The sequence below is a fragment of the Neopelma chrysocephalum genome, unplaced genomic scaffold, assembly GCF_003984885.1.
Source record: "Neopelma chrysocephalum unplaced genomic scaffold, ASM398488v2 Primary Assembly neopelma1_60, whole genome shotgun sequence".
In the NCBI taxonomy this organism is placed as follows: Eukaryota; Metazoa; Chordata; class Aves; order Passeriformes; family Pipridae; genus Neopelma; species Neopelma chrysocephalum.
In genome coordinates, this window is record NW_020897715.1 from 10,173,415 (window position 1) to 10,196,738 (window position 23,324).

General features: G+C 38.2%; 2 protein-coding genes across 7 annotated transcripts in view; one reads left to right on the forward strand and one right to left on the reverse strand.

The window, feature by feature from the left end:
• CMSS1 (cms1 ribosomal small subunit homolog) overlaps window positions 1-23,324 on the forward strand; it is a 224,489-nt gene that overhangs the window by 99,608 nt on the left and 101,557 nt on the right. For 2 of the 5 annotated variants that reach the window (XM_027681078.1, XM_027681080.1), the window contains exon 2: window positions 12,736-12,786. The exons of the other annotated variants lie outside the window; for them this stretch is intronic. In XM_027681078.1, coding sequence (XP_027536879.1) covers window positions 12,736-12,786 — 51 coding nt within the window. The remainder of the gene's footprint in view (window positions 1-12,735; window positions 12,787-23,324) is intronic. 5 annotated transcript variants of the gene reach the window in all.
• The window catches only part of FILIP1L (filamin A interacting protein 1 like), a 188,028-nt gene that overhangs the window by 96,193 nt on the left and 68,511 nt on the right, over window positions 1-23,324 (reverse strand). Inside the window, exons 1-2 of one of the 2 annotated variants that reach the window (XM_027681072.1) lie at window positions 9,381-9,397; window positions 1,170-1,260 (exon numbers count right to left, since the gene is read on the reverse strand). The gene's annotated coding sequence lies outside the window, so the exon portion shown is untranslated. Of the gene's footprint in view, window positions 1-1,169; window positions 1,261-9,380; window positions 9,398-23,324 lie in introns of those variants that run through there. The other variant, XM_027681071.1, reaches the window with a different exon arrangement.

The following is a 23,324-nucleotide window of genomic DNA, read 5'->3' on the forward strand; positions in this document are numbered from 1 at the left end:
TCTTCTGCATATATCCTGTTGTCTTGCCTCCCCATCCCTGTTTCAGCCTGACTGCTGCAAAGGTGGCAACACTTCTCAGTTTCACATCACATGTCCTCTTTGTGATCTTTCTCATTTTTGCCCACCTGAAAAGCTTGGCCTTTCATTTCCCTCAGTTAAGCGCTTTGAGACTGTTCAGTGACCTCCATCCTGTGCACCCTGAAAAGTCATTGTTCTTCCAGTGTCCCTGCAAGACTAAGGTGTCTTGGTGAGGCAGTTCAGGAGTTAAAGGCTTGTGGAGTTTCAAAGAACTGCCGGACAGCTGCTGTAAAGTATCCCTCCAAATCCTAGCTGACCTCATTCTTGTCAGACAACAGTGATAATATCCAAACACGGGTGCAAGACAGGAAGTGTTTCAGGAAGGTATGTGTTTCGTGCAAAGACATCAGAAATGTGCTTTCTCCCAGGGCCACTTACCGTAAGATCCACATTAGTTTAAACGAAACAGTAAAATTCCAGAATGTGTTTACAGAAACATTATTTCAGTCCAAAAAAACCATTGCTTGTTGCTCTAGTGTGCAAATGGCAAAAGCAGATGAGTTAACCACTGTATGTGTCTAATATAATGATATTGCTGGCTCTATGAACCTGCTTTTTAAACATATGGAGGATTCACATATCAAAACTTTTGATAGTTTTGTTTACTATTTTTAAGCGGTATCTTTGACTTGAAAAAGTGACGTGAGAGAAATACAAATCTACTTAGAACACATTTTCACATTTACTTTACACTCAAAAACTGATTTGATATCTAACAAGCTTTTCACTAATTTAATCAAGTGAGTTCCTTAGTAAGTAGAACAAAATCCCATTTTCCCCCCAGTGCGTTCTATGACTTAGAATTTAAAAGAATTGGATAAATGGAGCAATGCCCTCACATTCCCAGTGTAGGAAGTGTGAGAAAATCTTCTAAATTTTTGCAAAGAAATTAAGGAATGCTTTGGTTTTTGAAAGATCTAACAGTTTTTACTAGTCAGTCTACCAAGTTATCTACAAAAAGCGTCCTATATGTACAGGTTATTGTTATTTTCATCGTACTGAAAAATTCATACTTGAGAAGTGTCTTTATATTTTATTAATATTTTTCAGTAGCACCCACTTAAAAACCTGCAAATAGAAATAATTCTTACCGGTTCAGAGCTCTTCTGCTGATAGTTAGGGATATTTTCCCCTAAATTTCCTCTTAGTTGTCTCCAGAACTGTGTCTCTTATAGTATGAATCTGCAGTAAAATTCAAAAGTAAATGATTAGTTTTAGCAAGCATAAGTAAATATTGCTTGAGAGATTTCTTTAGATTGCAGAGGTCCTTATTTCAGCATTAACTTGATAAATTTATATAAAAATAATTTATTAAGAGTTAGAATAGATTGAGTAAAGATTCTACCATTTAAAAAGTTGCACATGAATGATATGATTAACTGCAATGAAGTCTAGCAGATGCCTGTAAGAATATTAAAATAAAGCACAGCTATTTACCCTTGAATTATTGTTTCATTTAAAGACTTGTTTCTTCTGTACTTTTTTCCTGTATTCTTCTGCAGTTTGAAAAATATTCATTTATGTTGGTAAGGAGTGAGCAAATTCTAGCTGCTAGAACTTATACAGGTAATTTCATTTTTGGAGATTCCCGAGTTTGTGAGGCTGGGTCACTGCTCTTGAAGGGCCCTTTGAAAAGCATAGCCCACAGCCAGGGAGCTCCGGGATGTTGAACGGTGTACTGGCAAAGGTTGGTCTTTTTTACAGAGGTGTGACCAAGTTGCTCAGGTGAGGTGCACAAGGAGATAAAAGGCAGGATACTGGAAGGAAGACCTGAGTGAAACCGAACTCAGCCCTGCGATGTGCGGAGGAATGAAAAGAGCATGATCTGTGTTTTTAGATGATGATCCAAGGATGTAACAGAAAAGAAAGGGAAGGGATTATTTGGATGCAGCAAGGCATATTTTTGTTATTTGCTGGTAGCAACTCATGCAATATACACACACAGTTGTTTCAGACTGAATTATATTTTATATTTGTCTGCTGTTTCTGGAAGTTATTGCCAAGAGTGAAAAACCGCATAATATATTGCTAGTATTAAACCAACTATTACTGATGGATAATGACAGAGTAGAGGGAGAAGGCACCAGTTAGTCTGGGTTAGCTCATGTGTTCTGGATAACTCTTTCTTGAACTCTTAGATTTCTAAAGTTCTACTAGGCTATGTTGATTTCCTGGTGCTTTTTGGATGTGTATAATTGTCTCTGTGTCAATGTCAGGTAATCTCAAGTACTCCCACGATAATCTTCCTCGTGTTTTTTCAGTTAATGTGCCATTCGGGCACTTTTCTGTTGGCTATTTTAATATGATAACAAACACCACAAAGGCTCCAATAATGCCCTATAACAAAAGAAGCATGTTTGAGTTTTTAAAACTACAGATGCCCTGCATTGTCGCTTATATTTTGCTTATCTTTGTGTTTTAATGTTACAGGCACCAAATTTTGGATCTGTAATGGCTTTCTTATTTAAGTTCCAAATTCTTGACAGTGAAGCATGGAATTCAGTCTCTGAAGTCAAAAAGGGCCAACCTTTTGAGAAACTTTATCTAATTAGTGGACAGTTACCGACTCAGACACAGGAGGGAGATAAAACCAGAATCCTGTTTTACTAACTGTTGGTTAAACAAAAAAAAATTCTGTAAAATGCAGTGTAAACATTCACCTTATGAAATCATCTAGCAATCCAAGATATGGGAAAGTATGTTGATCCATCAATCTGTCTCCTTGGCTTTTCAAGGAGATTTATCATGAGGCATTTAATTAACTTGTTTTCTTGTAATAATGATGTTAAAAATGTGTTATATAAGGGATTTTTTTTTCTTCACAGTATATTGGGTTGGTTTTGACCAGTATAACAGGATGTACCTAAGGAAATTCTCTGCTTCAAAAGAAGGAAAAAAAATTCTTTTCCTGATTTTCAATATAGCACAATAAGATGCTTTCTGGTCCTTTCTTGTCTTTAGTCAGAGAAGGAGGTAGTAGGAAAATACCAGATGTGAATTTGGTGCACCTGTCAAGACCCCAGTGACTTGTCCAATATGTTAAATCCTCAAGGAAATGAGGGCGGGCTCTCGGGGATTTCTTGCTAGAATTCAACCCTCCAAGCCCTCCATGCTGAGAGAAAGGAAACTTTTTACATAGCGTTTACATATAACTGAAAGTCATTCTACATAGCTTTCACAAATACTGAAGTCATAATAAGATAGTGTAACACTTTTTGACACATTGTCATAGTACTTTTTTTAAGAACCAAATAGCGCTTTACTATTTTGAGTTACTCCCTGAGTAATGGTTTGCAGCAAGTTTAATTTTGGGGCTTTCTGTTGCTTTTCTGCCAACTGTAGAGAGGTCTGTTCCATGTCTCACCCATGCCCAAAATGTGGTGGGTTTCTTTTCTGTTCACTTCATAATTTCTGCCAGTTCTGTGAGTGTCCCTTTTTGATCTCAATGTATTCTGGCCTTTCTCCTTCATCTTTATGCATCCAGCTAAAATACCTCTCCATCAAATGTATAGAGGAATTTGGCACTTGTCTTGGTATTCTGAAAGAAACTAAAACCAGGCTGTTGTGACTGTCCCCTTCAAGGGCTCTTCCATGGTGCACAAGGAACATCAGGGAATATGATGCCTTACTGCTTAGAGAGCTCTGTTTGAAAATCTGTGAATTTTTTAGTGAAAAGAGTAGGACTTCAGGATTGATTTGGTGGGTTTTTTTAAATCCAAGGAACTGAGATTTTTGTTCAATTCATGTTTTAACCTTTGTGTTACTGAGCTGTTTAAGGCTGATAATTGAGATAAGGCCTGGCATGGATGGGTTAAAGGTATCGATTTTGTGAGTAGTTACATGTGAATGTAGTAATACTCAAAATCACAATGTACTGCTCTCTCTTGTGTACTCGGAATGATGCCTACATATGCATTAATAAAAAAGCAGAAAAATTGAAGTATATGGGGTGCATGGAAGTCCTGGTTCCAAAGGTAGGCAGCATTTTGAAAGAGGAATGCTGTAGTTTAGGATAGTTAGACATGCCTTCCCTTGAATAAATGGGATAAAATGCCTAAGTCACTCCAGTGCTGTCGCCTCTCTCCACATTTATTGCCTGTTGATGTGCTCTTTGAGTAGTAGTTGTATAAACTCTCTTGACCAGCATTTTCTTACCAAAGTTTTACAATCACTTCAAGAAAATATTTGCATTGCACCAGTGGCAGTTTGGTAAGAGTTGTTTGTGCTCTGCTCTGACTTGCTGCCCTTCTTTCAGAGGGTACAGTTTGATGCTTCTGAGCCTGTTTCTGCTCTGCTAAAAGGGGATACCTGTTTTGGTAAGGTGCCCTTCTGACTGAGAGGTGAAAGACCAGATAAAGCCTTCTTTTTAATGATCCCAAGAGAACTTGAATAAAACTGCATGAAGGCCTGCAGTCTCTGAAGGAGATTTGCTGGGATTTGATTCTGACTCTGAGTCATTTCAGCCTGGATTTTGACCCATTAATACACCCTTGTCACACTCTTGCTGTTGCCTTTTGTTATAGTCATTACATTTTTCTGGTGTCTCTGCAGCCATTATCTGTTTTGTGTCTTTGATTTTGTTTTTCTTCACTAGGCGTGGATTTTTAAGTTGGCAAGAAGGTATCAAATTCAGTTCCCACCACCAGAAAACTCTGTGAATTTGCATGGGGCATATAACAGACATGCAAACTCCACTGCATGTTCCTTTGGGGAAACTGCAGCTTCCTGGGGGAGGACTCTCACTACACTAGGTGTGCAGGCTGAGTGGGCTGTGAGTGTTCCTCCTCCTTACCTTTCTACAGCCTGTACTGACAAAGTCCATGTGCATGTTACTTCCAAGGCGTGAGTTAATTTTTGAGACCCTTTTTAGATGTGGACATGGCAGGAGGCAGTGGCACAAAGGAAGATATAAGAAAGGCCTCTAAGGACCCAGATGTGTCCTCAAAACTGTGGAAAGCTCTTGTCACCCTTTAGTATGTGTTAGAGGCACACACGGGCTCACCCCATGTGACAGATACTTTATATGTTCTAAAGAGTTCCTTGGCTTTCTGCTGAGTGTGTCTGGGCCATTTGGAGCAGACAGCTTTCTCAGAGGAGACAAAAATCAGTTTAAAATTTTTAGGTGTACTGTGTAATGCAAGCTATTGGCAGATTTGAAAGATACCCTTGAAGTCTTTGTCGAGGAAGAGGCCTTTTTTCCAAGAGAAGGTTTTGGGTGCACAGTGGAAAGAGGAATATTTGCTAGATATGTATGAAATGTATTTGTTTTGAAAGCCACCATTAGATCAGGTGTAAACTGTGAGCCTGGTTTATACTCCTCAGGGCAGGGGAAGATGGAATCTTTTGTTTATCCCAGTGCAGGTTTTCCCCAGGGTGTTCACATACACTATAGAATATTCATTATTCTGTTGGCATTGTATCTCTAAATCTCTTCTTTGGTTTCAGGTCTTAAATTAAAAAAGACAAGCCAGACACCCCCACTCCTCCCAAAATAAAACGAAATTGTTAAACTGTCCTTACCACCTTTGCTGAATGAAGCACAAACTCTCTTACCAACCTCCCGTTTTCTGGCAAACCCTGTTTATTGATGTAGGCATTCTTCTGAGAGATTTTTCACTGTTGCCCACATACTCTTTAGCTGACCTTCAAAAAAACTGATGAGAAAGGGAATAGTTTTAAGGCAAATTACTGCCTGTTTGAGATATGGGGTTATAGCGTTTTTCTACATATGACATTGAACAACTATCAGGGACAAAACAGCCTTTTGCTTCTCTCAAGTCAATGTTGACTTTAGAGCAAGAAGCCAGAAAAGGGACATATCATTTACATAAGTTGAGCAAACATTCAAAACATCTTGATTCAATTTTAAGGAGAGAATTAGGCCTACTGTCATGGCACGATGGAGATACTTTCCAAACTGGTGTCAGAAGATAAATGCATTTTCTTTGCTTTTTTGCGTTCTTTGTTATTTTGATACATTGTCTTAACATTGTAGGTATACAGTCGGTCCTATTTTGTACATTACTTTTAATATTGAAGAAAGGATGCCATTATTAATGATTAAGAACAAAATGATCAGATGTTTTTATCTAAATGTGTCACTTCAGTTATCAGTAGCTCACGTGCAACCATTATAGGGGGTCAAAGACAAAGGAGATTTCAATTTCTAGAGCTTTGCTTTAAGACGGAAAGTAGACCTGCAACCCTGTCGTTTAAAGTCGTGAAGCTAAGAAATCAATTTGACAGTTCACAGGATTGATACTAAGATAAAATGAGAGGAAAGTGAGGGAAAAAGGAGTGTTCTATGGGAAGGAAAGATAAAAAGAAAATAGGCAGCTCACTTAGAAAAAATTAGAAGCAGATGAAGCCACAAGAACCTGAACAAAACCCCATAAGCAGTGGGTTTGCCATTTTCTGTGGATGATCTTCTGAGAATTGCTACTGTGAAATGGCTTTAGGGGACTTAATAACGCAGCTGCTGCTGCTACTACCTGCTGCTACCCCTTGCATGTTTTGGGTGATCATTTTCTTTGTTTCAAGAAACTGAGGATAATTTAATTCTGCTTTTAAAGTAATCCGCAGGGGTTTTTATTTGCTTAAAGTGAATGGAAGTGATCTGCCCTTCCTTCAACTGATCATTACGTTTTCAAGACGTTTAAGGTGAAATAGCCATGTACAATATTCTAAATTATAGCCACATTTACTGAAGTGACTGCTATCAATTCAGAATTAGTAATAATTTAAAAAAGAAATTCTGAAATTTTCAGATTTTCTCTTGCTCCTGTGTTTTCCCTTGTCCTTCCTATATTTAGTGGAGTAGCCAAGATACCTGGCTGAGACATGAATCCTAACAGTACACGTTGTACTCATTGTGCAATTGATTCACAGCTATACGCTATGAAAGATGTTTAAAAACATCTAGACTAACATGGAAATTACGTAACTGTGGTGAAAACTTCAAAAGAAAGCTTGGGGTTTTTTTTCCTTCTTTGCTTTGTTTAGGTACGTGTTTGGACTGGCTCTTTATCCGTGCACTTTTGCAAATCCTTCATATTTGTACTCTAAGTAACTGGTTCATCAGGAACTTTGAATGAAGTATACAATCTCACGGTGGGAAGATATCTTTTTTGGGGTTTTCTTTTTCTAGTTTCCATGTTCTTTTAGGGTGTGGTTCAAACTGAAATGAAATTTAGGTTGGTCTTTCCTTTTTTGACCTGCCAAAGTGTTTGTTCTGCTAGCATTGCTCTGCTCCCTGTAAATCAGACATTCTTCTCGGGCTGCGTCAGGTTACTAATGACATGATTAATGCAGGAAGGGTAGAGAAGGATGACGTAGTGGCTCATGCAAAGTTTACCTGAGAATTATCTGTAGCTCTCTACTGTTTAGTGTCTGTGTGAGTCATGGCCTGAAGCCCTGCCATTCCCTGTTCTTCAGCTGGGCAAGATCACACTTACCTCATTCTATGTATGCATTTCTCCCTTTCCTGCCAAATCTGATTAGAAGCACTTTTGTTTTAAAGTCCATGTTTATGAAACATTAAATACACTTTCTGCAGATAGCTGACCATAAGGCTAAATGAAAAGTGCCATTAGATATCTGTGATCCAGACAGCTTTAGAAACTTTCTCTCTTCTTACATTAATTCTGATTCTTATCAACTAAAGTCTTTTTCACATTCATGGGTTTAGCAGTGATAGTGTTATGACATTAGTAAGCTTTGCAACAGGACCATGAGTCAGTTGCCGTCTGTCAATAAAGTCTCCTGTTTCTTCTTGTGTATTTGTACAGATAAAAGCTTACAAAATGCAAACAGCCAGTTTGTGATGCTCTCTCCAGCTTTTGAAACTTCCTTGGGCTGCAGGTACAATGGTTCCCATCAAATCTGATTCACCTATTGATGCCTTAATGAAATACTTGGGAAATTGAACTTACTGATCAAGAAATCTTGAGCATGTTCTCTGATACACTTTTAAATCTTGGTCGTTCTCTTTATTGAGGGCTGGCTGATTGGGCCTCTTTTGTACCTGAAGACGGCATTTGCTCTGCTGGTTTTGTATGTGTGTCCTTTAGCTGTCAGACTCTCTTGAGTCTCTCTTAGGAGACTAGAATGAAGTCAGTGTAGAATTTGCAAGTAATGCTGATTATTTTTTCAAGATTCTTTTGTTTTCTCTGTAGAATTGTCACAAAGTCTTTGGCATTCTTCAGCTTTCCTCAGCTGAAACTGTTGTCTTTTCTCTGTGTGAGCTGCTCAGTCTGAATTATCTTGTGCAAAAAGTGCTTACTGTTTAACTGTACAAGAGCATGCTGAAAGCAAGCTATAGTTTTCCAGCCAGCTCACATCTCACAACCTGCCAAAGCCTATATCAGGAACATGATGTGTGGGAAAAAGTTCTAAAATGATAGACAGAAAAATGTCTTGTGGGAAACCTAAAATGCCATGAGACTCATTCTGTTAATAAAGAATGTTTTTACAAGCACAGCATCATCCCCTTTACTTTTTGACATTTTGAAAAACGAAAGCTTGAGAGCGTAACATTTGTGTAGAATGTAAACAACCTTGATACTTAGATAAGTGACATTTCTTGGAAATAACATTGCCTTAAGAGAAAAGAATGGTCAAAGTGAATAATTAGCCAGAAAAAGAAAAAACCTTAGTTCTGTACGGCTCAGCTACTTCTAATAAAGGCCATACTGATGCCTGAGATAAAATTTTATATGCAGTTTCTGACTGCATTTTGGAAACATATCTTAAAGGAAATGAACTTATCCTATGATCTTTTAATCTGAAAAGATGCACTGGATGAGTAAATTCTTAATGGAAACATATCATTAAAAAACTCAAGAGTTCTCAACATGGAACACATGCTAATGGAGTTAATGATTATAATTACATGGATGCCTGAATGGGGATGGCAAAAGTTCACGTTCAGCTTAATGTTGTCTGTATTTAATTTTACTGCTTTTAAAGGAACTGTTTATATAAAAGAGTAACATAGATTTTATTCGGTGAGTCAGTGTTTAGGCAAAAATAAGCATATTGTTTGACACGTGCCTTTATGTAAGCTGTGTTTCTAGAATCTGTCTTTCAGTTTGAGCAGTGAAATGGTATTTCTGGCTTTTGTTTTCTTCTGGCTAAATAGCCAGTACCTTGGCTGTAGAACTGATTTTTTGCTTTTTGCCTAAACCCCTCTTCTTTTGCACTTTCAACTAGAAAATAAACAAAGCTTAAAAGTTTTTTCTCAAAATTGAAAGACACTAAATGAAGTAGAAGTGAAAAAAGAAACCGTTCCATAAAACTTGTACCTTCGTTTCTTCTGCAGTTTTATGAAGCAGGACATGGCCCACTCTCAAGTTCATCAAGTTGTAGTTGCCTCTTGCTGCACATAGTGACAAACAGCCCTGCGGGGAGAGAGCAAGCTCTGTCTGGCTCCTTGGCTCAGTCAGACTCACAAATTCAGAGGAAGCTCTGATTGAGGAAGGGCCTGAAAGGCAGGAAACAGATTTTGGCAGCAGTGTCCTGGCTCAGGTGGCCAGATAACAAGTGTACCAAGCCAAAAGAACTAAGTGGGTTAAATGGCCAGAACTATAGTTCGTAGTCTTATTTTTTGGGCTACTTATATCTAGATTAACTAAGGAGTAGTTTGACTTTTGCACATGCTTTTCTTTGGTTGGCATTTGTGGTGTGTTCTTGAGCTTCAGACACCTTGTCTGATAATACCACAGGTCACCATGTGTTTCTGCGTGCAGATAGGTAGCTTTCTCAAATGCTTTGTAGGGTCATCTTGGTACTTCAGTAGTTTTTATCTTGTATTTCACCAAAGATATGGGGGGATGCAAAAGGCCAACATTAGATTCTTACCTATTCAGAAAAAGCCTATGAAGTCTCCAGAACGGTGAAGATTTAGTATTTCACTTTTGCTGTGTATGCCCTTCCTCCTCTGACCTTTGCTGGTACCCTAGTTATACCAGGGCCCTAGGAAGCCTGCAGCAAACTATTTCATTTTGGTGTTGGCATCTTATCTTCCAGTTTGCATGTTGCTGTAATCCATTCATCAGTTGAGCAGTCTCTCATTACAAGTTACCAGAAGGATATGGGGAATCTAAGTGTTAAAAAAACCCAAAACCAAAAACCTCAAAAAAACCCCAAACAATAAGAAAAAAAAGCCAAAAAACCCCAAACAAACAAATAAAAAAAACCAAAACCAAACCAGATCTAAAACCTCCAAACAGAACAAATGGAATTGAAGAAAATTATGATCTCAGGGTAGGCATGATGCTCGAAGTTTGTGCTGGGAAGATATCACGTGTCAAAGAGAGATGGTTCATGCTTGCGATGCAGTGGAACAGCTGTGCAAAGGTCTGTGCCTGGAGCCTTTCTTTTGGCTCCCTCTGGCTTTTGAGGAGGGCCCAGACAACGCCTTTGTGATGAGATTTCTTGTGCTTCTTTTGAGACTCTACCTCTTCTAGGTCTTTCTCAGAGGCCAAGCCTTCGTTCCTGGTTCACTGGTGGCTAAAACAGCCCCTTGCAGTAAACCAGCCCCTTGCAGGGTTGTTGCTCTTTGACATTCCTTTCTTGCTGCTCAGCTACCCTGGAGCCCTTGATGTGAGCTCAAGTATGTAAATAGCTACAGGGTAATTCAGAGGGTTTCCGAATGCCCTGTTGCTCTTTGGTTTAACAGCATGTGAAAAGCAAGTAACTTAACCAACAGAGATCTCCCTTCATTCTTGGTCTAAGTGTTCTCCTGAGAATTGGTGGGTTTGTTTGTCTTGTCTTTAGATAGGCCTGACTTTCCCTCATCTCTCATAATTGCTGCTGCCACCATTTTTCCATTTGAGAAGGTGTTTCCAGAGATAACCTCTTCAACTTCCTGAGTGCAACTCTGTGGCATTCTTAATTTGTACATGTTATTTTCTGCCATTTGTCTAGCTTTGGAAATTTCCATTTCCCAAATCCCTTTAGGAGAGATAGGAAAAAACTCACTTTGTGAGGGTGATGAGGCACTGGTATGGTGTCTTTTAGATCACCATAACAAATATTTTCCATTTCTGAATTTACTAAAATCTTCTTGCAGGTAAATATTGGAATTTGCTGATGGAGGATCTATTTTAGCATTGTATAAAGGTTTTTCTTTTGTAGTGATTCTCCTAAATGTGTTTAAAAGATAACAAGAAGTCACAAAAGTTAACACTTATGATATTCAGAAGCTGATTCAGACATCAGGAAAGTTCGTGTTAAGTGCCACTTCATAAAAATGGAACTACTGGATCTGGTACTTCTGTCATTGGCCTGTTATTCTAGGGAAGAAGAACTTTTACCTGCTGTTCTGAAAGTCATTCCCAGTGGTGGGGATGGACCAGCTGAGGAACAGATTTTGATGATAATAAGTTTCAACAAATTTCATTCAAATGACTTCCGAGGTAGGAGAGAGAGATCTTGGTATGAGCTTTTGGACTTACTTTAGTTTTTTTCAAATCCCCACAGGACACAAATTCATGGGATGCCAAACCACATTGGTTCCACTGTTTGTAAAGCTGCTTGCTCTTTTTTGTGGTAGTTTTTTAAAATCCAGTTATGGCTGCCTTTGCTAAACTTGTGTTGTGTTGCTAGCTTTACTGTGTATGTTCCAGTTGCTAAAATACAAGAAGCCACAAAGAACATCAGTATAATAAACAAGAACAAATAAGGACAGTCTGAAATGCTGTTCTTGCAGATAGCTGTCTTAACATCTGAAATAAAATTGTTTCTGTTTTTTAGTATTTATTTTAGTTACAACTTTCTTACACCACTATGAACTTCTTTTCTCCCAGTGGAGTAAATACAGGAGGACTACTGCTCGCTTGCAACTGTTTAAGAATTGCAAACAGTAAAAGTAAAAAGTAAAAAATACTTCAGATTTGAGAATGAGTTTTTATGTGAAAAGTATTTTGAATTCTAAACATTAGACCTGCTTTCAATTTTGTATGCATGTTTGTCATGCAAAATTTTGGAATTGTCATCTTATGATGAAAGAAATTCAAGATTTTTTATCTTTTCTCATTTCTGATTCCCATTTAATATAATGAAATAATCACCATGATGCTTGTGCTTACTCTGACTGTAGTTATTTATAAATAACAATGATGAAAGCTATGATTATGAAAGCAGTTTAGCCTGATAAATATCCTTCAGACTTCTCCTGATTACATGTAAGTGACAGCAGTATTTGATTAGACTCAGTTTAAATTTGAGTCCTGTATTTAAAAGTTCCTGAATTTCTGTGGTCCAGCCTCCTCTTTGAAACCTTGAAGATGACCTATTAGAAGCGTGATCCTTGCTACAGAATTGCTCCAATTTTCTGTAGAGACCCATTACTTCTGAAGAACTTTTTATATTCCCTTGTTCCCCTGCTTTAAGACAGGTTTCCCTGTGCTAAAACAGTTTCCTTTATTACTTGTTTGTTTATATTAGTAGTGGTTTCCTTCTTAAGGTTAATTATTGTTTCAAAGAAATTGCAATTTCCTGTTCTGGTGTAACTTGTTTTCTTTAGATTTGTTCCACAACTGTCATGATATCTGTAAAATATTGTTCAGGAATGCTTGTTATTTTGAAGGTGCAATGCTCCAAGGGATGATTCTTAATCATTCTTACTTTCTTCTGTCTCTTTTCTTCCAATTTTAGGTAAGAATGACTTTTGCAGTGATTTTTGGCTTTTGAAGAATGTCTCCTTTGGTAAAGTATTAATCTATCTTCCTTCAAAAATTGTATTCTTTTTCTCTGTATTTAAGAGAGGAGGGGGAATCCTTGGCCAAAGTTAGCACTGTGCCCTTTTAAATACTCTGATATGGTTGCTGGAAGACAGTTTGAAAATTTCAAGTAGCTGTTTGGGGTTTTCTTAATAATTTTCTGTATGCAGAATGATTGTAAAAATGCACAAGCAAGTTATTAACTGTCACCTGCAGTAGTTTGGGGAAGTCTGAAATATATTTCCCTTTAATGAAGCGATATGCTGCTGCTTTGGATTTCTTGTGGAATGTCTGCATGCTCACAGGCCCTGCCCAAGCATATAATGAAGCTTATGTAGTATAAGTTCTTTATCTGTCTATAGGCAAGAAGAATTTAAAGCTAGATAGTAAAAAGTAGGTAAGTTAGACACACATTGTACATTAAATGATGATTCAACTGAGTAATTAACACAAGTTGCAATACCAATATTCCAGAGTTGTTTCTTTTTTTAAAAAAAAAGAAAAAAAAAAGCCTGATATGTCTTTACTGTGTAATAATGAAGTGGGGGCTGTACTGTCCTGTGTTTTTTCCCTCCACACCCGTACGAACTGTAGACTTGGAAACTTCCCATTGAAAGGCTGCAACCTCAAGGGAAAAGATCTTTCATTTAGCAGGCCTAGAAACTACTGCCGATTATAAGAGAATTGGTATATTGTGGGGAGTAATGCAACTATAAATATGACTTCCTGTGCAGTAGACATGTTTGCCAGTTACTGGAAGCTTGAAAAAGGAGATCTTGTCTGGTTACAATTCACAATCAACCTATGGAAAGGACTTGAGAACAGCAGTCCGTTTCTTTTATCAGGGACACGCTGGTTCACAGGACTCCAGTTCTGCTTTTTTGTTCTTTTTCCTATACGTGTACAGTTTTAATTAATCAGTGAGAGGCCAGGGCATGAGGTAATGCTGGAAATCAACAATTTGAATCCTGTGATTCTTAGTAGAGAATTAATGGAAACAGAGGTATTGCTATCTTCTTGGTCAAAGTAGTATGTCATTTGGACAGTATCTAAAGGCAGACTCTGGGCTGCTCTGTGCATAATATTCCTTTGGGGTTTGTCTGTTTTTAGAAGACCAAAACTAAAACATGAAATAGTGTAATTTATACTGGGAAATAATCCTGATCTTTAGAATTCTCTGGCATCTGTATTGTCACAACTTAGTCAGAAGGACTACATCCTTTGTCTAATCCTTTGTGTAACGTAAGGCAAAAATCTCTCGCTTATTACTGAAACAGATTTCATGTGGGTTTCAACCTCTAATAAAATCCCTGCAAGTTGTGTTGATTTTAATTTTTCTCAAATCTTAAATATGCTCTTTCCTTGCCATTCTATCTGAAGGGCCATTAGTGATGTTCTCAAATGAACTCTGGAGAGTTGCTTTATTTCACGAGACAAAGCTTGTAGTTACCCAGAAGTGGGTGCATGGTGCTTGTCCTCATCTTTACTGCTCCCCATGTAACTGGATCCCAGGTGGCAGTGCAGAGGAGGTGGAAAGCAGTGTGACAAGGAGATTAGGATAGAGAGGCACTGACACTGGTGCATGAAGAGCGAGGAAAAGGTATGAAAAAGCTGGCATCAGTCACTGCTTCAGAGAGATAAGAAAACATTAATCTAAAATGTAAAAGATGGGATTCCTATATTTGTTCTCTATATGTTGGTCTTGACCATGTTCTTATTTTTAGAGTAACCAGATTTAGAAGAGATTCAAGCCTTTGGGTAGTTGTTCCCAGTTGATGGGAGAAACCTGAGAGGAGGAAAGGGGGAAAGCACTCGTGTTCCATCTCTTGCACACGCTCCTCCTTATGTACTTTCACTCACTGTTGTCCTTTCCTAGCAGTCTCTTTTGTTGGTTAAAGAATTACCATATTTGAGAGTTGGAGGCTGAGCAAAGCTGTAATTACCAGTCAAGAGCACTGCATTAGTTTCACTCTGTCAGCTGCCTGCCTCCATATGCTCTTTCCACTTCTATCCAAACTACCATGCTATGTACTCCACAAAGGACCAGAAACCTGGACATTGTGGCACTTGCTCTGGGCTACATCAGCATGCAGTGTATGTGTATGTACTGCACACACAGCACATGCCTGGGCCATATGGATAGCCTTGCTACAATGCCATTTTCTGTTTTGTTTTCTGAATAGACAAGCAGCTTGGGGGCAAGGAGGAAAGAAAAATCCGCTGTGAAAAAATTAGATTTCACTTCCTTGAGATCAATTTTTGCACTGGTTTTATAGAGTCACTTTCTGTCATTCAGTTAAGAAAATAGTTAATAGTCCTACATCTTGCGTACAGATAAAAACACTGCTTTCTTTCATCTGAGTTCTGTCCTTTGACTTAAGGGAGCCATGATCCTACAGACAAGCTGTCTCCTCTGAAGTTTTTCATTATCACAAAGCTCATAATCGGGGGAAGAAATTGAAGTATGGAGTTCAGATTATTTATTTTGAAATATAAATTTAACAGCAAAAAAGGAAGAAATTAATTAAATATAGATGTAGATTACATCACTTGTTCTGCAGTACTTATATTTTCTACAAGGATACCAGTTTACTGCCAAAACATGACTCAAAAGATCAATAGCAAACAATCTGTACAAGTTTACACAAGAGAACTGAAGTATTTCATTCTGTAAGCATTGTGCTTTAAAAGCACACATTGCAAAAATAGATACTTCTTTGGGAAGGCTCCTTTCTTAATTTTCACTGTTGCTTTCAGAAGTATGTCCAAATAGTTACAGGGTTTCTTTTTTTATTTCTGAGAACTCTGTTGCTGCACATGACAACGTAAGAGAATTGGAATGGCTATGGCTCTGAATGCTTGCAGTTAACAGAGGTCAGTCATAATATTTCTGTCCACAAAGACAGTCTTAAATTTAAAAAAAAATTACAAGTTTGATGCATATTTATTGTAACAAAGAATTCAAATCGAAGTCTGAAGGGTACATTTCTTTTTAAAGATGTGCTGATCATGGTGGCTGTGGTTGAGGGAGATTCATTTGTCATACCTTTATGTATGTGTGCTGTGCAGTGCATGTAATATTTCATGCACTTTGATTCCTTTAAAACCCTCTGGATTTTTTAATCTAAAAATCTGTGTATTAAGAAGTGAATGATGCTTTCTCTTGTGCTTGGTTAATGTTCTGTATTAGAAAATTATTTGCACAACATAATACTGCATTAATAGACATATCTCTCAGTTTTGTATAGTCCTTTTTTGTTGAGAATGTTAAATGTTTTGCTTCTCAGTCATTGCCTTTACAGTTCTTCTAATGCTCTGTATGTTGGCCCATTTACCAAATCAAATGTCAGAAGAGAAAAGGAAGGAGAGCTGCCAAGTCTCTCCAGTTTTTTAATCTGTTATTAAAAAAGTACTTACAAATCTCTCAAGGTCTAGAAGGAAAAATGTGCAGTTAAGAAATGAATCCTGTCCCTTTTGTTCAGCTCATGCTTTTTATTAAACTCTTTGGCTCTTGATTTAACGTTATCTACACAGTAACTGATAGTCAAAGTCTCCACAGCATTTCCAGCAATTCCAGAGGCGTCCTGACCATCTACAGATAGCAATGTTTGATAGCACTGGGGTTTTTTTAGGCTGTAAATGTTTGAGCATGTCATAGCTTTTAGATTTGAGAAAAAGCACACATTTTAGAAAAACAACTGAGAAAAGTCGAAATGGGAAAAATTGGAGTGGGTGGGAAAGAAGGGCAACTGAGGTAGTCAGGGCTTTCAGCTCTGGGTTTATTGCTGAATGTTCCTTGATTTTGGCACTTATCTGTTGAGGTTGTGAGAACAACCTTCATTATTCTTAGCAGTTTAACCACCACAAAGGTTTGTTCTCCTTTTACAGAGAACTTGTCAAAATACTATGACAACTAGGCTGATTTTAGACAAACAGACCCTGGCTCTAAGACAGTAAGTCTGCAAGTCAAACGTGGAGGGCAGCCATTGGCACTGGAAGAAGTAAGAAACCACAGATTGTTTTCTCATTGGATGAAGAGCTTGAAGCAATGTAAAGTTAATTGAAGAATTCCTTGAAAGTGAAGTCAGCCTAAAATAAAAGCTGAGGGGTCTGTAATTTACTAAATATGAAAGAGTTGTAAGCAGCAGTGAACATAAAAGTTTGAAAAAAACATATTTTAGTAAACATATATGGCTTGTGTTATGGACTGTCCTGTTTTAATTATTCATCTAAATAATGTAGATTTGCAGTATGATCTCTAATTAGGCACAGTTTGATTTATTGAGCTGGCCCCACATAAACCATGATGTCATGCTGTACTGCTCAAAATTACAGCTCTGCTCTTGCAGTTTAAAGACGATTATTTTTAACTTTGGAATGCTTCAGTTTTGTGCATCTTGGCTTTTAGCTTTGTGAACTTAAGATGTTCTCTCCTCCTCTCTTCCTCTCTCCCCCGGATCAAAGCAATCTGTTGTAATGTAACCAGAACAAAATCCATTGAAATGGACTTCTGGACGCTCTTGGCTTTAATTGTTGTTGATAAATAAGAAGAAAGGCAAGACTCTTCATGTTTGCTTTCAGGGGGGTTGAGAAATAGGTACAATAGGTATTAAACTATGTTTTGCCAGGTGTCCAGATGCTGATGCTGTTCCAGAGCAGAAATGCGTCATTTATGTCTCCAAGAGGTCTTAGTTTTCTTTTGATGCTATACTTGAAGAAAAGGAAAAAAGGGAGAGAAAAAAGAAGGGGGAAAAAAAAACCACCCCCAAAAAAAGAGAGAGGAGCAGGATCTGCACTGCCTGTTTCTGCAGGTAATAATTATTCACTAGGCATGAGAACTCTCACGCACGTTAGTTTTTACTCATGTGTGTTGGATTTTCTGCTCATTTCCCATTTGAATAGGAAAATTTGCCTTTACTTAAACCAAAGTCTGTTCCAAATGCAAAAGGAAGGCTTTTTACAGGAAGGTTTCTGCATTTCCATACAGAGGAGGTCTCTCTTCTGCAGCAGTGAGCAGCATCCCTTCCTGCCTGCATCCCTGATCTGGACTTGTGGGCAAAGGGACAGCAGGGTGTGGAGGACAGAAGAACTGAAAGTTAGATCCCAGTATAGTCTCTCCTGCCAACCTCATCTAGCACGTTAAGAAGAGACCAAGCATTTTAGGGCAGGGAGAGTCTTTTTGTGGAGGTGTCAAGACTATTTTAGGTTAGGATCCTGGAGCAAACTGGGAAGAAAAATAAAGGCATGGAAGTGTCACAGTTATATTAGAAGCACTTAATTACCCATAGATATCAAAAGAGGGGCATTGTGTTTGGAAGGCAGTAGCTGTGACAGAAGAAGGCAGACTCCATTTTCTAATAGAGCAATAAGGAGAATTTCCGAGTAGGAGGGGAAGATGAAAATGTCTTCCTGTGGATTTTAGAGGGAAGATTCTGTGAGCTGCTCTTGGTAGTGATTGCAGTGTTTCAGGCTTATGCAGGTTGAGAACAATGCACATTGAGTCATTGCAAAGCTTTACTTTTCATGAGGAGCCTTGATTACATAGAAGTTGACTCAGTTTCTATGCTATAAATTGATTATGGTTTAAAAGAATCATAAAAAGCCGTGGGATTTCTTAGGGATTTTTGTAAGGATATTCTCAAATGAGTATCCCATTCTTAATATAATCAGCTGTTGACTTATATATTGGGTTTAGATGTGTAACTGCTTTTAGTCGTCCTATAACTATTTTTAGTTTAGGTAATGAAGGTTTCAGAGAATGTCGCTTCGGGGGAAAAGGGGAAAGGAGTTCATACTCTCTCAGTGCTTTGGTGCCAGTGAACGTAAATGGATGGAAAGTATGTGCGAGTTTGCTAACAACTTCTATGTATAGTGGAAAGATTTGATGTCTGAGTTAATTTGCTCCTTTTTGACCTGGCAAAGTTGCCAAGTGAAACTAAATTTAACCAGTTAGAATAAGGTGAAAGCATTAATTCTTTCAACATTCTGGTCTCTGGTTTGCAGTCAGTAACGAGGGGCCTGTAATGTCTTGATTGTAACATAATGTCAGTAAGGACAGCCAGCTTTTGGTGATGAGCACGCCACCTGTCTTGTTTTGATAAAATGAAGCAAGTGGTAGGTTTCATATAGTTCCGAGATGCTCATGTTTTGTCATGTGTTAACAGCACGTATATGTTTGTTTGGTTTTTTAAATAACAATTACAAAATCTGGATATAATATCTTTTCCAGCATGGTAATTAGCAGATAGTTGAAATGGATCTTGCCCTGAGATCTGAGTGATTATCATCCACTGTGTGTGTCTGGGCACATGCATGCACGTGCATTGGTTTTGTTCTCATTTTCTTTAATGGATCTGGCAATATACTTGGTACAGAAACAGTCAGACCTTGAGGAACTTACGACTGACAGGAGCTTAATTCTTTTTTGTGTATTAAATGGCTGATGTAGATTTAATTATTTTTTTCTGGCAGCTCTTTTCCTAACACTTCCTTGCTGAAACTTAGCGGAACAGCTTGCCTCTGAGAGTGATAATAACAGCTTCTCCATCACTTTGTCTTGTCATTAAAACTGGACGTTCACCCACAAGCTGTCTCACAGCTCTGAAGTTAAGGATTGAAATTACTCTGCAAGTATCTTAGCCTGCAGTATATGCTGAAGTGATCCTGGTGACCAGACAAGAGGGTGGTGATGACTGTCATGGAGTATTGAACAGGGAGGTGGGACAGGAACATGCCTGCTGTGATACCTCTGGAATTGTCAGGAGGTTACCAGATGGAAAATAATGGTACTTTCTAGTTACAATATGTCCAGTAGCTTCCCTTTCCTTTTGCTCTACAGTGTAAAGCTGTTTAGTGTCAAATAAAAAACCTGTCTCTTCAATAGCACGTGCCTGAAATTATTTTCTTGATACTGATGCCGAAAACAACTGGGATCACAACATACAAAAGTACTTAAACAGAGAGATGGAGGTGATCAAATCTGGTACACAGGGAGTCTCATGAGTGTAAAATCATATGAATGACATGAAGACAGAGAGGAGCACATCTGGCAGCGGCATAATTTGAAAAAGTCCTTGGGCATTGATTAATGGTGTGCTGGTCGCATACAAGAATTTACCACGCATATCTTGCAATATTCTTCTACCCCCTCATTCCCAGTTTCGCAGCTGCAATTGTTCTCTGGCCTGTTCTGGTCGGAACAAGCAAGCTCAACCATAAAAGCTGAGGAGCTCATCTGTACTAGTCTGCCTTGGGTGGAAATGATTAGGGAGTGATCATGCAAGCATCTCAGTTTGTTTGAGGAGTGTTGACCTGCCCTGTGGCTGTGTGTGGGAAAAGGGAGACATATCCTCTGAGGAGAGGTGACTCCTGGCAGAGGATGCGTGCTTACAACCAGTGATGGTCTCTGCTCGGCACATGGGGGCTGCAAAGGCAGGTACACATGGATTGTCATCTGACTGCTGTCTCTTAGGTTGCTGACTTGAGCATGGTTAGCAGGGAAGCCATGATGCAAGAGGTCAGAGCACAGGCTGTATGGAAGTGGCTGCACACTTAAAGGCAGACTGCTGCACTTGTTGGCAGAGATTAAAAATAGCACAGCTTTGGTTTGGTGTTTTGTGAGACCGCTTCTGACAGGCGTAGTGGAAGGTGTGCCCGAGTAAAAGTGTGGCTCATTATTGATTATATCTGGAATTCAAAAGGCAATGATAAGATGATTCACATTCATTAATTAAACCTCTAGTCCCATCCTGGGAGGCAAGTTTAGAAGGGAGGAAATGGAGATGAGTAGCCTAAAGGTGCAAAGGGAGTCTGCTTCAGAGCTGAAATTAAACTTTGGCTCCAGGCATCGTGCCTCTGGAAATTCTTACACTACTCAAGTTTCATGTCAACACTGTCCAATTACAGCACTGTAATTTAGAGTAATTTATGAATCTGTATCAGTAGTGGATAAAATTTGCATAAACCACATCCATTAACAATAAAAGGACTGCTATTAAATAAAAAAATAGAAAGATCATACCATCAGTAACATGGATAGACTGGATAAGAAAGGCTATTGCTTCTTTGTATCTGGCTTCTACTGAGCTTTGAGAAGTAGACGTATTGTCAGACCAGTGGCCACCTTGTTCTGTATCTCATCTCTATCTGTAGCCATTAGGCACAAAAAGATTACAAAAACAAGGCAAGTTTACAGTCATGCCTTTTTTTTTTTTTGGCCATATCTTGCTGGTTTTGACAATTCTGCTCAAATTCTATTCTGAAATCTTATTGTCAGCTTTGAATTTTGGAAATTATGCATCATTATGGCAACATATCCATAGTAATCTGTCTTTCCTTGTGAACTGTATGACTAAGCACACCCGAGCCTCCCTCATACACATTTTGTAATCACCATCTGCTAGTGATGTGTTGTGGTATATATTTGCATTTGTGAAGTTTTTTTTCTTACAGCAGGATAAATTCATCTGTCCACCATAGCCTAGAAGACTTGAGAAATGTGGTGAGTCCAGTTACACTGTTTGTTCTTTTATCCATTTTATAGAAGAATTAGCGGTTATAGAAACTACTAAAAGACTCTTCATGTAGAGATTTGAAGGGAGATATGGAAGGCCCTTTTAAAATGTGGAAGAAGTCACTGTGTTTTGTGTTTCTTCCCAGAGCTTTGTAGTTGCCTCCTTGCCATGGGTAGGCCTATCACTTATGTTAGCATCCTGACATGCTTGCACTGAACGGCTTTTGCATTCATCATAGGCCATCCAATCCACTTAGTAATCTTTGAGAAAAGCCTTTTATGGCTTTGTTTGTAGTTCTTGTGTTAGCATTGTTCTTTAAGAACAACAGCATCATAAAATGGTTTTATGAAAAATGACAAAAATGGGTAATCCATTCAAAATTATTTTTATAAGATTTTAAAATAAAAGTTGGGATTTTTTTTAGTAGTTATACTTTATTATGTATGACTGATTTTAAATGTTGAAGGAACAAGGGAAATTAGGAAAACAAATTTCCCCTGGTTTTCATTGCAGGCACATGGGTCAAACACCCAGCATGTTGTTCTCGGAAGAAACGGTTTCATTTTTCCTAATGTGGACATGCAGTACTAAAGCTTGCTGTTTTATGACTGAGTGGTACTAAAATGCTGTTTATTGTCAGTCTCTTCACATCTGAATCATGTTATTCAATCCAGATTTTCTTTGAAACAACTGTCAGATGTGCAGTATGGATGAACACTGGGAGAAACCAATGGATATTAGGCACTCTGATGCTTTTAGTTGTTTAGGCTAATCATTCATTTCACACATGGAGAGAAAACGCTGATTTCTGTTGTTTCTTTAGATTTACATGTTGATTGAAGAGTATAGCTGATTTTTTGTAAGAAAAAATAATTATGGGAAAAATAGTAGGCTTTTATTTGCTTACGCTATGCATTTGGAAACGATGAGTTGGTGTTTTGCACCACCTTTGTAATTGATGAATGTATTTCTTTGTTTGCTTGAATAAGCATTTTGCTAGGAAACAGTGGCCTTTGGTTTCTTTGTTCCCTCATCCAAATTTTACCAAAGAGGAGAAGAAAGAAAAACTTTCTGGGTTCCTTTCAGGTGGTGACACCCTCTCTTCCTGCAAACAAATATACCTTGATTTCTCATCTGCAAGTGAAAACCGACTTATCTTGATTTCTCATGTGCAAATCCAAGGCATGGGCTTTTCAGTCCATCTGTGAATCAAGGGCTAGTATCAGCTTTGTTGCATCCTGACCTAACACACATTGTTTTGTCCCTTCTGAATCTCTCCCTTTTACAAAAAGTGCTTCTTTTCCTTTTATCCCTTGCTTTACAAAGGTGACTGAAACCCAAAGAAAGACCTTGATAGCTGGAAATCTGACTTTTAGCTATAGGAGTTAAATCTGGTACTAGATACTGCCTCTTTCCAAGAACCTTGTCATGCCTGCAGTTTGAAAAGTATAGCTTTCATATGATCCTGTATGGATGAGCTTCTGATTTATTTTTCTTATTTATAGACCTAGTCTTTATCAAGTGTAAGTTATGAAAAATCGAAGAACTATACCAAAGAAACAGGATTTTCATTTCTGTTTGGAACATGTGCCTAGTCATGATTGTAAATGTTCTTTTTTCTGGTTTTTTTGGGGGGTGTTTTTATAAATGCATGGCTAGAACATCGCATATGTTGTAATACTTTCCATTTGCAGAGCCCTCTGTTTGATGATTGCAAGCTGCTCTGTAAACATTTTTCAGTCTCACAGTCATTTTTCAGAGTCTGGAGCCTTCTCCCATTTTTGGTGGGAATGTGACTAAGGGATTTGTTCGGGGTCACCCAGGGTATCAGCTGGAGCACAGTGGTAACATGGATCTCAACATTTTTTTGCTTCTCTGATGTCTTTATTGTATTTTTCTCTACAATATATAGTGTAGTGCAACATATCTAGAAAATAACTAGAAAAAGTTTTTGGGCTGAAAGTAAAAAGTCTGGAGAATAACTTGAGTTTGGAATAATTATTACTTCCTT